The 16,253-nt window shown below is 40.9% G+C and overlaps 1 protein-coding gene across 2 annotated transcripts in view; it reads right to left on the reverse strand.

The window, feature by feature from the left end:
• LOC115223978 (GPI inositol-deacylase) overlaps positions 1 to 16,253 on the reverse strand; it is a 246,082-nt gene that overhangs the window by 168,804 nt on the left and 61,025 nt on the right. For both annotated transcript variants that reach the window (XM_029794744.2, XM_029794743.2), the window contains exons 14-17: positions 15,178 to 15,252; positions 11,267 to 11,319; positions 9,664 to 9,727; positions 8,016 to 8,090 (exon numbers count right to left, since the gene is read on the reverse strand). In XM_029794744.2, coding sequence (XP_029650604.1) covers positions 8,016 to 8,090; positions 9,664 to 9,727; positions 11,267 to 11,319; positions 15,178 to 15,252 — 267 coding nt within the window. The remainder of the gene's footprint in view (positions 1 to 8,015; positions 8,091 to 9,663; positions 9,728 to 11,266; positions 11,320 to 15,177; positions 15,253 to 16,253) is intronic.

Consider the following 16,253-nt stretch of genomic DNA (forward strand, 5'->3'; position numbering starts at 1 on the left):
TGCCACCGACACAGGTGCCAGACGAGGCTGGCAGACGGCCACGCTCGGATGGTGTTTTTTATGTGCCACCGACACAGGTGCCAGACGAGGCTGGCAGACGGCCACGCTCGGATGGTGTTTTTTATGTGCCACCGACACAGGTACCAGACGAGGCTGGCGAACGGCCACGATCAGATGGTGTTTGTTACGTGCCCACAGCACGGAGGCATTAGGAAGGGCATCCAGCTGTAGAAACACTGCCAGATCTGACTGGCCTGGTGCAGCCTTCGGGCTCGCCAGACCCCAGTTGAACCGTCCAACCCATGCTAGCATGGAAAGCGGACGTTAAACGATGATGATGATGATATATATATATATATACATATACTCTTTTACTCGTTTCAGTCATTTGACTGAAGCACTGCCTTTTTTTAGTCAAGCAAATCGACCCCAGGGCTTATTCTTTGTAAGCCTAGTACTTATTCTATTGGTCTCTTTTGCTGAACCACTAAGTTACGGGGACATAAGCACACCAGCATCGGTTGTCAAGCGATATTGGGGGAGACAAATAGACACACAAACATATAAACACACATACATATATATATATATATATATAATATATATATACAACAAGCTTCTTTCAGTTTCCCCTCTACCAAATCCACTCACAAGGCTTTGGTCGGCCCAAGGCTATAGTAGAAGACGCTTGCCCAAGTGCCTCGCAGTGTGACTGAACCCGGAACCATGTGGTTCATAAGCAAGCTACATACCACACAGCCACTCCTACGCCTACATATAAACACATGCATATTAGAGTGAGTGTGTGTAGGTAGGTAGGTAGGTAGGTAGACAGATAGATATGTACAGATATGTGTATATGTAACATATATATACATATACATATATACATGCACTGACATATCAGACTATCAGGTTTCTTGCCTATCCATATCCATAAGATATGTGTTTGTGTGTGTGAGAGAGAGAGAGAGAGTGTGTGTGTGTGTGAGAGAGAGAGAGAGAAAGTGTGTGTGTGTGTGTGTGTGTACGTGTGTGTGTACGTGTGTGTGTACGTGTGTGTGTGTACGTGTGTGTACATGTGTGTGTACGTGTGTGTGCGTGTGTGTGTGTGTGTGTGTACGTGTGTGTGTGTGTACGTGTGTGTGTGTACATGTGTGTGTGTGTGTACATGCGCATGTGTGTGTGTGTACATGCGCGTGTGTGTGTGTGTACGCGTGTGTGTACGTGTGTGTGTATGTGTGTGTGTGTGTACGTGTGTGTGTGTACGTGTGTGTGTGTGCGTGTGTGTGTGTGCGTGTGTGTGTGTACGTGTCTGTTTATGTGTGTGTGTGTGTGTGTGTGCGTGTGCGTGTGCGCGTGTGTGTGTGTACACATGCCTGTTTATTTACTTATGTATCATTGTCTGCTTGCTCTGTCATTGTCCAACACATCTGCCGAAGCTAACACGATTTATATTATCCCACATAAAAGATCTCTTACATAAATGGAGTCAGAAATGTGATTAAACAAGCAACTATGGTTCTCTTCTTCTCTTCACCAAAAGGGAATTCACAGTCGTAAACGCATCCACGCTGAACAACAACAACAGCAGGATCAAAGATTTCATTAGTTTTTCTCAAAAACACTTGACTTCTTATTATTGGATTTTCCATCTTACTTTCCTGATACAAGCTGAATCTGTTGTCGATGGTGCTGCAGATGGGGAAAAACTCTCTCTTTCTCTCTATTATTCATCTCATCTCTAGTACTGTATATACACCATAGTGTTTCACATAAAACATACTTTAGTTTTCTGGTATTTGATCTCTTTCTTTCTCCCTCTCTCTCTCTCCTCATATTCTCTCTTTTTTCTCTTTTACTCTTGACTTGTTTCAGTCATTTGACTGCGGCCATGCTGGGGCACCGCCTTTTAGTCGAGCAAATCGACCCCGGGACTTATTCTTGTAAGCCCAGTACTTATTCTATCGGTCCTCTTTGCCGAACCGCTAAGTGACGGGGACGTAACACACCCAGCATCGGTTGTCAAGCAATGCTAGGGGGACAAAGACACACAAACACAACACACACACACACACATATATATATTATATATACATATATACGACAGGCTTCTTTCAGTTTCCATCTACCAAATCCACTCACAAGGCATTGGTCGGCCCGGGGCTATAGCAGAAGACACTTGCCCAAGATGCCACGCAGTGGGACTGAACCCGGAACCATGTGGTTGGTTAGCAAGCTACTTACCACACAGCCACTCCTAATTCTCTTACTTGTTTTAGTCATTTGACTGCGGCCACGCTGGAGCACTGACTTTAGTCGAGCAAATCAACCCCAGGACTTATTCTTTGTAAGCCTAGTACTTATTCTCATGGTCTCTTATGCTGAACTGCTAAGTTACGGGGACAGAAGACATAAGCACACCAGCATCAGTTGTCAAGCGATGTGGGAGGGATGAGCACAGGCACAAACATATACAAAAACAGACATATATATATATATATATATGTGTGTGTGTGTGTGTGTGTGTGTGGAGGCACAATGGCCTAGTAGTTAGGGCAGCGGACTCGCAGTTGCAGGATCGCGGTTTCGATTCCCAGACCAGGCATTGTGTGTATTTATTGAGCGAAAACACTTAAAAGCTCCACAAGGCTCCGGCAGGGGGTGGTGGTGACCCCTGTTGTACTCTTTCACCACTCTTTCTCCTGTTGGCCTGCTCGCTTAGAGTCACGCTGAATATCCCCGAGAACTACGTTTAGGGTGCACGTGTCTGTGGAGTGCTCAGCCACTTACACGTTAATTTCACGAGCAGGCTGTTCCGTTGATTCGGATCAACCGGAACCCTCGTCGTTGTAACCGACGGAGTGCTTCCATCCATTAATATGTGTGTGTGTAAATAATTAAGAGATAAAACCTATATTAAGTAATCCATTTAATCGTGAAAGATATTATCGATAATAGAGGATTTATTTAAATCTTTCTATATGATTTATTATAGATAATATCTTTCACTATTAATTGGATTACTTAATATAGGCTTCATCTCTTAATTATTTACATATGTTATATATTGTGAAATTTGATTTAGTATTGCTAAATTGAATTTTTCCCTGTAAGTCTGGAATTTTATATTCCCTACTATTAATTATTATGCATATATATATATATATATAATATTATATATATACTCTTTTACTTCTTTCAGTCATTTGACTGCAGCCATGCTGGAGCACCGCCTTTAATCGAGCAACTCGACCCCGGGACTTATTCTTTGTAAGCCCAGTACTTATTCTATCGGTCTCTTTTGCCAAACCGCTAAGTGACGTGGACATGCACACATATATGTGTTCATGTATGTTTGTGTGTCTATTCATCCCCCTAGCATTGCTTGACAACCGATGCTGGTGTGTTTATGTCCCCCGTCACTTAGCGGTTCGGCAAAAGAGACCGATAGAATAAGTACTGGGCTTACAAAGAATAAGTCCCGGGGTCGAGTTGCTCGATTAAAGGCGGTGCTCCAGCATAGCCGCAGTCAAATGACTGAAACAAGTAGGGCTTCTTTCAGTTTCCGTCTACCAAATCCACTCACAAGGCTTTGGTCGGCCTGAGGCTATAGCAGAAGACACTTGCCCAAGGTGCCACGCAGTGGGACTGAACCCAGAACCATGTGGTTGGTAAGCAAGCTACTTACCACACAGCCACTCCTTGCAAAGAGGGTGGGTGCATCATGGTAAGATTCTGTTCAATGCACTTTTCCTGCAATTGTCTGATAGTAAAAGTACACACACATATAGATAGACAAGTATTTATGTAGCATCTGTAGTATGATATGTGAATAGATAATTTGATAAACAGGTATATAACAATCAACTCACCTATGTTTCTATCTACCAACACATTTATCTACCTATATATATATTAGAAGAAAAGAGGTACTCAGAAATTCGGATGGTTTTATATTTACAAATATTTATTTGTATATTACATGTTTTTATACATCATATAACTTAGATCATATATTAGCGCTTTCTCCCATTCTAGTGGGGTTTTCAAAGTTGATGTATAAAAACATGTAATATACACATAAATATCTGTAAATATAAACCATCCGAATTTCTGAGTACCTCATTTCTTCTAATATAAAATACCTGTACATCATCTCCAAACCTTCCAATATATATATAATATATATATATGAAAAAACAAGTCAAAAATAGAAAATGCTAAGATAATTTTATAGTGAATCTTCAGTACCTTTTCGGTCCATTTTGAGACTTTTCAACTGTAACGATTAAATAATTAAATTTAGAAAAAATAGAAGAAAATTTTTTTTTAAAAGAATATTCTGTAGTAGTGGTTCAGATATAAGTAGCATTCTGCCTTTCTCTGACTCCCTTGTTTGCACTTGTGTGTTCGAGGTCGTATATATATATATATACTCAAAATAAGCACAAGAATGACTCCGGTAATTTGGTACGATCGTTTCGTACTACATCATTTTATTAATGTTGTAAGTATTACAACAGATTTAAGATGCTGAGTACTCATCATCTTAAATCTGTTGTAATACTTACAACATTTAATAAAATGATCAGTACGAAACGATCGTACCAAATTACCGGAGTCATTCTTGTTGCTTATTTTGATGATAATCACCTCACAGATTTTATGGATAACACCATACAAAATTCTGGTGCATCTAAATTAAGTACCATATTCATTTGAATCTAAATTTTTGCTAAACTTATATATATATATATATATATATATATGTATATATATATATATATATTTAGGTTATATTCTAGTAAGAACTTAGTAGAGTACAGTATAAAGCTTGTCCACCTTCAGATTTCACCCAGTGCTATCCAGCAGTAGCATTATACGTACTGCCAGATTTGTGTTGGGGCTTCTGTGGTGTGTGTATGGATAATTGAATAAGTCAGGGTCAACAAGAAGGCGGACAGAGGCACATTTATTTGTAATCACTACAATTGTTTCCAAGCAATGTAGTTCTCCAGGTTCGCAGGTATTTGGTTATGTAACCGTTTCCTTGCATTATGAGATCTAGTTGTGCTTCCTCAGGTGATATATATATATACATATATTTATATATATATATATATATATCATCATCATCATCATCGTTTAACGTCCGTTCTCCATGCTAGCATGGGTTGGACGGTTCGACCGGGGATCTGGGAAGCCAGAAGGCTGCACCAGACTCCGTCTATCTGGCAATGTTTCTACAGCTGGATGCCCTTCCTAACGCCAACCACTCCGTGAGTGTAGTGGGTGCTTTTTACGTGCCACCTGCACTGGTGCCAGGCGAGGCTGGCATCGCCACGGTCGGATTGGTGCATTTTACGTGCCACCTGCACGGAAGCCAGTCGAGGCGGCACTGGCTTCGGCCACGATTCGATGGTGTTTTTATGTGCCACCGACACGGAAGCCAGTCGAGGCGGCGCTGGCATCGGCCACGATTCGGATCGGCACTGGCATATATATATATATATATTGATTCTGTGTTCTGTAAACTCAAATTCTCAGATTTGAGGATACGAAACTAGATCACATAATGCAGGGAAATGGTTACATAACCAAATACCTGCAAACCTGGAGAACTACATAGCGTGGAAACAATTGTAGTGATAACAAATAAAATGTTCCTCTGTACTCCTCCTTATTGACTCCAACTTATTCAATTATCTATACATTTATTTATCCATCAATCCATTCATCTACCCACAGATGTATCTCTCCATTTACTTATTCATCTGTCTGTTTGTCCACCTACCTACCAACCTATTAACTTGTGTATTCATGTCTCTTTCTTTCTTTCTGTGTGTGTGTGTGTGTGTGTGTATACATGGATTCTTCTCTGTGTGTGTACATATGTGTGTGTATTGTATGTATATGTGTGTATATGTATATATAGTGTATGCGTGTGTGTATTGTGTGTATTTGTATGAGTGTATATATATATGTGTTGTGTGTGTGTGTGTGTGTGTGTATGTACACTTGTATGTATATGTATGTGTGTATGAGTGTGTATATATATAATGTATGTGTGCATGAGTGGTGTGTGTGTGTGTGTGTATATATATATACACATGTATGTATACACATATGTATAGGTGTATATATATTTATGCATGCGTGTTTATATATACACACGCGTGCACATACACACACATAACCACCCATCCTTTCTCCCTTCCATCTATTCCACCCCACCCCAACCAACCTCTCTACCTAATATATCTGTCAACACCCCCGTCCTGCACCCCCACCGTCTCTCTCTCTCCCCACTATTTATCTCCCTATCTGTCCATTTATCTACCTTACATTTCATTCACACACTTTTTAATATTCCTAGTATATCCTCATTCACAAGGAAATATGAAAAAAAAAACTCCCAAAAAAAAAAATAACAAATAAAAATAGAATAATAAAACAGAATACAAAAAGAGAACCAAAAAATCTGATAAAATATAATAAAAATATATATATATGGAAACTACAAAAACACAAAAACTACAAAAAAAATATAGCAGAAACCATAAATATATTACAGAATATATTACAGCAGTTAATGTTGGGGTGAAGGTGATGGTGGTAGTGGTGGGTGGATGTTGCAGGTAATGTGGTGGTGGTGGTGGTGGTGGTGGTGGTGATGATGATGATGATGGTGATGGTGATGATGATGATGATTAGGATGATGAATGATGATGATGATTAGGATGATGATGATGATGATAATGATGATGATGATTAGGATGATTAGGATGATGATGATGATGATGATGATTAGAATGATGATGATGATGGTGATGATGATGATGATTAGGATGATGATGATTAGGATGATGATGATGATGGTGATGATGATGATGATTAGGATGATGATGATGATGATAGTTGTACTTGTGGGCTGATGTTAGTGGCAGGGTGGGTAGTTGCAGTGTTGGCATGGGGTAAGAGTAGGGCCGGGGGGGTAGTAGTGGTGGTGGTGGTGGTGATGGTTGTAGGAGGGATGCCGTGATGGAGGTAGTAGTGGCGGTGGTTGTGATGGCAACGGTAGTGGTGATGGTGGAGCCAACAACATATAATGACAGTAATGATAGTGAGAATTCTGACAACAAGGGTGCTGATAGTGTTGATGATGATGATGATGATGATGGTGGTGGTAGTGATGGTTGTAATGGTGGTGTTAGTGGTGGTGGTTCTGTGATGATGGTAGAGGAGGTGGTGTCATAGTGGTAGCGTTGGTAGCATCAACAGCAATAGTAGCAGTGGTGGTGGTGGTGGTGGTGGTGGTGGTAGTGATGGTTGTAATGGTGGTGTTACTGGTGGTGGTTCTGTGATGATGGTAGAGGAGGTGGTGTCATAGTGGTAGCGTTGGTAGCATCAACAGCAATAGTAGCAGTGGTGGTGGTGGTGGTGGTGGTGTGGTGGTGGTGGTGGTGGTGGTGGTGTGGTGATGGTTGTAATGGTGGTGGTAGTGATGGTTGTAATGGTGGTGTTAGTGGTGGTGGTTCTGTGATGATGGTAGAGGAGGTGGTGTCATAGTGGTAGCGTTGGTAGCATCAACAGCAATAGTAGCAGTGATGGTGGTGGTGGTGGTGATGGTTGTAATGGTGGTGGTAGTGATGGTTGTAATGGTGGTGGTAGTGATGGTTGTAATGGTGGTGTTAGTGGTGGTGGTTCTGTGATGATGGTAGAGGAGGTGGTGTCATAGTGGTAGTGTTGGTAGCATCAACAGCAATAGCAGCAGTGGTGGTGGTGGTGGTGGTGGTGGTGGTGGTAGCAATGGTGCAGGCAGAGACGTTAAGTGGTGGTATTAGTTAGTGGTAGTGGTGGTGGTGCCATGGGAACTAATCACAGATTTGATAGGATCAAGATTAATGAATCCAGCATTGATATCTTTTTAACCCTTTGAACCCTTGACTACCCCTTTTTTTTTCACTGTTGCCCTTATTTTTCACTGCCAGGAGGAAAAAAAATAGACTTACCGGAGGAAGGTTTGGTGCAATGACAAGAATGATGTGAGAATACTCAGCCAATTCAGAAACTTCTAGCAGAACATACTGAAACGAAACAACAACAAAAACAACAATAAAAATAATAATAATAATAATAATAATCTTTTTTTTTTTTTTTTAATTGTTTCAGTCATTTGACTGCGGCCATGCTGGAGCACCGCCTTTAGTCGAGAAAACTGACCCCCCAGGACTTATTCTTTGTTAAGCCTAGTACTTATTCTATCGGTCTCTTTTGCCGAACTGCTAAGTAACGGGGACATAAACACACCAGCATCAGTTGTCAAGCGATGTTAGGAGGACAAACACAGACACACAAACACACACACATATATATATATATATATATATATATATACATACATATTATACAACGGGCTTCTTTCAGTTTCCATCTACCAAATCCACTCACAAGGCTTTGGTCAGCCCAAGGCTATAGTAGAAGACACCTGCCCAAAGTGCCATGCAGTGGGACTGAACCCGGAATCATGTGGTTGGTAAGCAACTCCTGTGCCTAATAATAATAATAATAATAATAATCTTTTCTACTATAGGCACAGGGCCTGAAACTTCGGGGGAGGGGGAGGGGCTAGTCGATTACATCAACCCTAGTGCATAACTGGTACTTATTTCATCAACCCTGGAAGGATGGAAGGCAAAGTCGACCTTGGCGGAATTTGAACTTTGAACATAGTGACAGGCAAAATATCGCTAAGCATTTCATCCAGTGTGCTAACGATTCTGCCAGCTCGCTGCCTTAATAATAATAATAATAATAATACAGGACTTACAAACACATATAACATACAGAAAATTGCACTACTAGGCACTGCACACATCCTACGCAGAACACTTTCCATACAATAGCCATCAGAGCATCACAACAAATCACAGCACATACCCAAGGCACACAGAGCTGCGCTCGGTAGTGAAGTGAAAGCACGCTATAAAAAATAAAACTACTGAATAATAATAATAATAATAATAATAATAATAATCCTTTCTGCTATAGACATAGGGCCTGGAACTTTGGGGGAGAGGGCTAGTCGAATACATCAACCCTGAAAGAATGAAGGGTAAAGTCAACCTTGGCAGAATTTGAACTCAGAACAGATGAAATGCTGCTAAACATTTTGCCCAACATGCTAATGTTTCTGCCAGCTCATCACATTTATAATAATAATGAAGGTTTTTTTTTAATGATCCCAAAGGATCCAAGTGTTTAGGGGGCAATGCTGAAGAAAATAACAAAAAACAGAGTCAGTCCATGTATGGTAGGAAACTAAAGATTCTGGTACCACAAAAGTTCACACTTAACTAAGTACCCAATTTATCGACCCCGAAAGGATGAAAGGCAAAGTCAACCTCAGCGGAATTTGAACTCAGAACATAACAGCAGACGAAATATCACAAAGCATTTTGCCCTGCATGCTAACGTTTCTGCCAGCTCGCCGCCTTATCTGCCTACCAAAATCAATTCACAAAGAGTTGGTTGGCCCAGGGCAATAGTAGAGGATACTTCCCCAGGTTGCCATGCAGTGGAAGTGAACCTCATGGTTAGGAAGTAATAAATTTCTTTAAAAAGGTGTTAATTGCAATAGAAAAAATGAAAATAACAAACCTTTTTGTTGGAGTTCCTGGGAAGTAGAGCATGTCCCTTGTCTGCAAGATTAGTGCATGTGTCACTAGAATAAAAAAAAATTAAAAGAAAAAGGAATGAGAGATTAAAATGGGTGTAACCAGGAATTGAAACTCTGATGATAGATTTACAGTTTATTGAGACCTGAAGAGAGATGACGAGGTTTATGACAATGATGAAAATTAGAACAGTATTAATGATAACAATCATGAGGAAAAGGGGGTGGATGACAATGATGATGATGATGATGATAATGAAGAGGAAAGTGAGTAGGAAAGGATAATGATAAGGTGATGCCAGCCTCGTCTGGCACCTGTGTCGGTGGCACATAAAAAACACCATCCGAGCGTGGCCGTTCGCCAGCCTCGTCTGGCACCTGTGTCGGTGGCACATAAAAAACACCATCCAAGCATGGCCGTCCACCAGCCTTGTCTGGCACCTGTGTCACATAAAAAACACCATCCGAGCGTGGCCATCCGCCAGCCTCATCTGGCACCTGTGTCGGTGGCACATAAAAAACACCATCCGAGCGTGGCCATTCGCCAGCCTCGTCTGGCACCTGTGTCGGTGGCACATACAATCACCCGCTACACTCTCGGAGTGGTTGGCGTTAGGAAGGGCATCCAGCTGTAGAAACACTGCCAGATCTGACTGGCCTGGTGCAGCCTTCGGGCTCCCCAGACCCCAGTTGAACCGTCCAACCCATGCTAGCATGGAAAGCGGACGTTAAACGATGATGATGAGGATGATGATGATGTAAAGATGATGTCTATGAGAGTAAATGGCAGCATCAATAACAATAATGATGTTGCCACTAACGATGACGTGGATCATGGCCTAGTGGTTAGAGCAGCGGACTCGCGGTCGAGGGATCGCGGGTTCGAATCTCAGACCGGTCAATGTGTGTGTTTATTAGCGAAACACCTAAGCTCCATGTGGCCCTGGCAGAAGGTAATGGCAAACTTCGGATCTTTTCGGTTAGAACGGCAGTTTTTTCTAGAGCTGTCATATGAAATTGTCACCCATAATTATGACCCTAGTATCGATCTATTGCATTTCAATTTGTTTTAGGGTTAGGGGTGGGGGGAAGGATATCTTTTTTTCTTCACAAATGTAAATAAACCCAATCTGTTTCTCAAACAAGGGACATATTCATACGGCACAGAATGTTTTTTACCTCAATACACGTCATTGATTGGTTGAAATTGCAGAAATTGAAGGAAAAAAACAACAAATATCTTACAAACCATAGAATTTTCTCTATAAAGCCAAGAGAAAAAGATGTTTTATAAACACATTCTACCAGTATACGAGGTTTGAAATTTTTTAGTTACCTAGAAATTATGTTAAAAAACTGCTGTTCAAACCGAAAAGATTTGAACTTCTGCTGACTCTTTCGCCACAACTTTCTCTCACTCTTTCCTCCTGCATCTTGCAGCTCACCTGCGACAGACCGGTGACCAGTCCAGGTGGGGAACCTTTTCGCTAAGGAAACCAGGAAACCGGCCCTTATGAGCCAGGCATGGCTCGAGAAGGAACAAACAAGTAACGATGAGACAGGTGAAAGATTGAAGCCATTACTTACCAACGCTGTTTACCTTCAGGAATTTTACAACCACAGACCCAAGAATCGGAGTGCTACAATAGAACACAAGACAGAGATTCTATTAAATATATATATATATATATTATTATATGTAGAAAAAAACAAACTGGGACAAGAACGCAAAACACTTAGAAGACGATACAAAAAACACGGACGGGACATTCGAAGCCCTCAATCTTCAGTCAAGAACCAGATCATCGTAGCAATTTCGGCTGATTAATCTTGAGATCGCTCTGATCCGGCCAGCCCCCAGGAAAAACTGAGCTACGAGCATTAGAAAAACTAAGCTGCGGGCATTAGATTTCTTGGAAGAAGGATCGAATGTATACGAAATAGGGACAGAAAAACAGACGATGCCACACGAATATAAAATACAAAAACAATAATGAATACAAAAAACAAAAATGAAATACAAAAAGCAATAATGGTAAAAACAGGACGAAAACAGCAGGTGTCTTACAACTAATATATGTATATATATACTAATGCATGCATATACAGCTGTGTGCGTGCGCACATACACGCAAGTACTGTCCAAATCTCCGACCAATCACATGCAGCTAGCTGGCATTCAATTGGCATATCAAGTTTCAGGCATTTTGATTGGGATTTGGATAGAAAAATTCACAAAAAAGTCACTTCTATTGATTTTTTAATGGCTTTGCCTGGTGACTGGGGAAATGTAAAGATGTGCACGACCACCCTTGGACAGTTTTGAATGACCATAGAAAGTGCGAGCCCTCTAACTGAAAAATTGTGGATTTGTATAAAGGACACACACACACATTTTTTGCCATTTATATATAGAGAGATTTGCGGGGTGACTGGGGAAATGTAAAGATGTGCACCCACCCTTGGACGGTTTTGAATGACCATAGAAAGTACGAGCCCTCTAACTGAAAAGTTGTGGATTTGTATAAAGGACACACACACAGACAGACATTTTGCCATTGATATATAGATAATATGTTATTTCTTTATTGCCCACTAGGGGCTAAACACAGGAGACAAACAAAGGGATTAAGTCGATTGCATCGACCCCAGTGTGTAACTGGTACTTGATGAAAGGTAAAGTTGACCTCAGCGAAATTTGAACTCAGAACGTAACAACAGATGAAATACCGCTGAGCATTTTGCCCAGTGTGTTAATGTTTCTGCAAGCTTGCCACCTTTTCATATATATACATATACATATATATGTATGTATATATACATATATATACATATATATGTACATATATATATGCATATATATACTATATATATGGTAGGCGCAGGAGTGGCTGTGTGGTAAGTAGCTTGCTAACCAACCACATGGTTCCGGGTTCAGTCCCACTGCGTGGCATCTTGGGCAAGTGTCTTCTGCTATAGCCCTGGGCTGACCAATGCTTGTGAGTGGATTTGTAGACGGAAACTGAAGAAGCCTGTCGTATATATGTAATATATATAATGTGTGTGTTTGTTGTCTGTGTTTGTCCCCCTAGCATTGCTTGACAATCGATGCTGGTGTGTTTACGTTCCTGTCACTTAGCGGTTCGGCAAAAAGAGACCGATAGAATAAGTACTAGGCTTACAAAGAATAAGTCCCGGGGTCGATTTGCTCGACTAAAGGCGGTGCTCCAGCATGGCTGCAGTCAAATGACTGAAACAAGTAAAAGAGTAAGAGTAAAGAGAGATATATGTATATAGTACATACACAAACATGTATATATGCATATATCATCATTTAACATCCACATTTCTTTGGCAACTGTCTTCTACTATAGTCGCAAACTGACCAGAACCTTGGAGACAGAAACTCATTAGACAGACAGACAGACATAAGCTAGCTGCATTGTCATGTTCGGAGTCATCTTACACATACACACACAAAGAACACCAGAGAAATTGGATTTGGCACAGATAGAATTGTATTCTTCCTATTGGCCGATGCTGTTTGGGATGACCAGAAGCTGAACAACCTACAGGATTTATATCAGAGAAATATATCCAAGACAGATATTCTAACAAGAACTAGGGATCCATTATGGTCTCTCAACAGGTTGTTTAGCACCTCCAGTATTTCTGTGTCCCAGTGGACCATTGGGACATAGTTGTTGACTCAGTGGTATGTCTATGACGAGCTGGCAGAAACGTTAGCACGCCGGGCGAAATGCTTAGCGGTATTTCGTCTGCATTACGTTGTGAGTTCAAATTCCGCCGAGGTCGACTTTGCCTTTCATCCTTTCGATAGAATAAGTCCCGGGTCGATTTGCTCGACTAAAGGCGGCGCTCCAGCATGGCCGCATCAAATACTGACAAGTAAAAGAGTATATATATATATATATATATATATATTATATATATACACACAGTCACAATATACTTATAACAGATAGTGTATTAGTTGCATGAACTTCACCCAGTTTCCATTGTATAACCAGTCTTAGGAGTGTAAGAGAAAGAAGTAAAGGGTGAATGAGAGAGGGAAAGAGAGATAGGATGAGAGAAAATCTGAGGTAGAAAGTGAAAGTAGAGATTGTGTGAATGTGTGAGTGAGCAACAAAAGAGAGGCAGAATAAGTGAATGAGAATGAAAGAATGAGAATGAATGAGAGGTTGGGAAGAGATAGATGAGTGAGTGAGTGAATGAGAGATAAACAGAAATTTAGCATGTGAATGAGAGAGAGAGATAGAGAAAGAGAGAGAGTGATCAACTGAGTAAATGGAGAGAGTGAGAGAGAGAAAGAAAGAAGGAAAGAGAGAGAAGGAAAGAGAGAGAGAGAAAGAAAGAAAGAGTGATCAACTGAGTAAGAGAGAGAGAGAGAAAGAAAGAAGGAAAGAAAGGAGAGAGAGAGTGATCAACTGAGTAAATGAGAGAGAGAGAAAGAAGGAAAGAAAGAAGGAAAGAGAGAGAGAGAGAAGGAAAGAGAGAGGGAGAGAGAAAGAAAGAAAGAGAGTGATCAACTGAGTAAGAGAGAGAGAGAAAGAAGGAAAGAAAGAGAGAGAGAATGATCAACTGAGTAAGAGAGAGAGAGAGAGAGAGAGAGAAGGAAAGAAAGAAAGAGAGAGAGAGTGAAAGAGGAAAATCATAGATTTTCAAAATCTATGTATCAAAATCTATGATTTTCCCCTTAACTAGCAGTGTTTGTCGTATGAAATTCCATCCTTTGTGTGATGTTTGCAGTGACATGAGAATTTCTTTCAAAACAATGAAAAAAAGAGGCTTAACCATTTAGCATTTAAACTGGCCACGTTCAGCCCAAATATTCTGTTTTATGTTCAAACTGGCCACATCCAGCCTCTCACACCTAGCCTATAATGTCATTCTAAAAATACGCAATCACACCACTGAACTCTCAAAGCTACCAGATAATGCATGATTAATTTAAAATAACAGGAAAAAAAACAAGAGGCGCAGGAGTGGCTGTGTGGTAAGTAGCTTGTTTACCAACCACATGGTTCCAGGTTCAGTCCCACTGCGTGGCACCTTGGGCAAGTGTCTTCTACTATAGCCTTGGGCCAACCAAAGTCTTGTGAGTGGATTTGGTAGACGGAAACTGAAAGAAGCCTGTCGTATATATGTATATATATATATATATGCATGTGTGTGTTTGTGTGTCTGTGCTTGTCCCCCCAACATTGTTTGACAACCGATGCTGGTGTGTTTATGTCCCTGTTACTTAGCAGTTCGGCAAAAGTGACCGATAGAATAAGTACTGGGCCAACAAAAGAATAAGTCCCAGGGTCGAATTGCTCGATTAAAGGCGGTGCTCCAGCATGGCCGCAGTCAAATGACTGAAACAAGTAAAAGAGTAAAGAGTATCACATTTTACAGAATATTCTGGATATTAATGGATTAAAAGATAGTAAAAGAGAAACTATAAGCATTCACTACAAAGATTAACTCACCACATTGCTAACTGCAATAAACTGGTCCAGATCCTTAGTCGCTACTGGGATCACCACATACTTCAGTTTAGTGACCTACAAGAGAAACCAAACAAACAGATTTACAGACCAAACAGGCTGCGGGGTCACTCCGAAAAGCTCTATCTGCGACGATTTCATCTCAATCGAAGGAGAGGGGCTTTCTCTGTCCGGGTTGCGGATCCGTGGAATAAGCTGCCGGAGGACGAGATAGTGAAGATGCCGACGACCGCTCGGTTCAAAGTCTCGCTTGACCAGAAATGGCCTGAACTCTTTGCATGAACACCACCCTGTACATAACTCCATGTCCCCCTACATGGCCTTGCTTTTTGCTTTTTGAGCCAAAAAATTAACTTAACTATTTACAGAGATATCATCATCAACATCGTCATCATTATTATCATTGCTTTTAACCCTTTTGATACCAACCCAGCTGAAACCACCTCTGGCTCTGTAGTACAAAGGTCTTGTTTTCAAAAATTTTGAATTAAAATCTTTCACCAAATATTAGTCAAAATTTATGTTCCTAACACTAGCTTATTTTACTAAATTCTTTCTTCCAGCCCATCCAAAGTACCTTTGATAGCAGAACGGCCTGCTGTGCTTACCTTGGATCGTAGGGCGACCTGCTGTGCTTGAGGAGACTCACTGAGACATCAACATCAAAATAAAAATCAAATGGAAATTGTAATTGTGATACCTGTGCCGGTGGCATGTAAAAAACACCCACTACACTCAGAGTGGTTGGTGTTAGGAAGGGCATCCAGCTGTAGAAACACTGCTAGATCAGACAGGGGCCTGGTGCAGCCTCCAGGCTTCCCAGACCCTGGTCGAACCGTCCAACCCATGCTAGCATTGACTATTACCACCCCTAAATTTCAGGCCTTGAATCTATTGTAGAAAGGATTATTATCATTATTATTATTATTATTGGGTGAGAGAGCAATGCATGCCCTCAAAAAGACACTGGGGTAAAATATACGAAGCCTAATATACCCATCATGAATACCCATCTGATGGGGGTACACCAGGCACATGCATCACGACCATATGTGCAC

The sequence above is a fragment of the Octopus sinensis genome, linkage group LG24 (assembly GCF_006345805.1).
Source record: "Octopus sinensis linkage group LG24, ASM634580v1, whole genome shotgun sequence".
Lineage (NCBI taxonomy): Eukaryota > Metazoa > Mollusca > Cephalopoda > Octopoda > Octopodidae > Octopus > Octopus sinensis.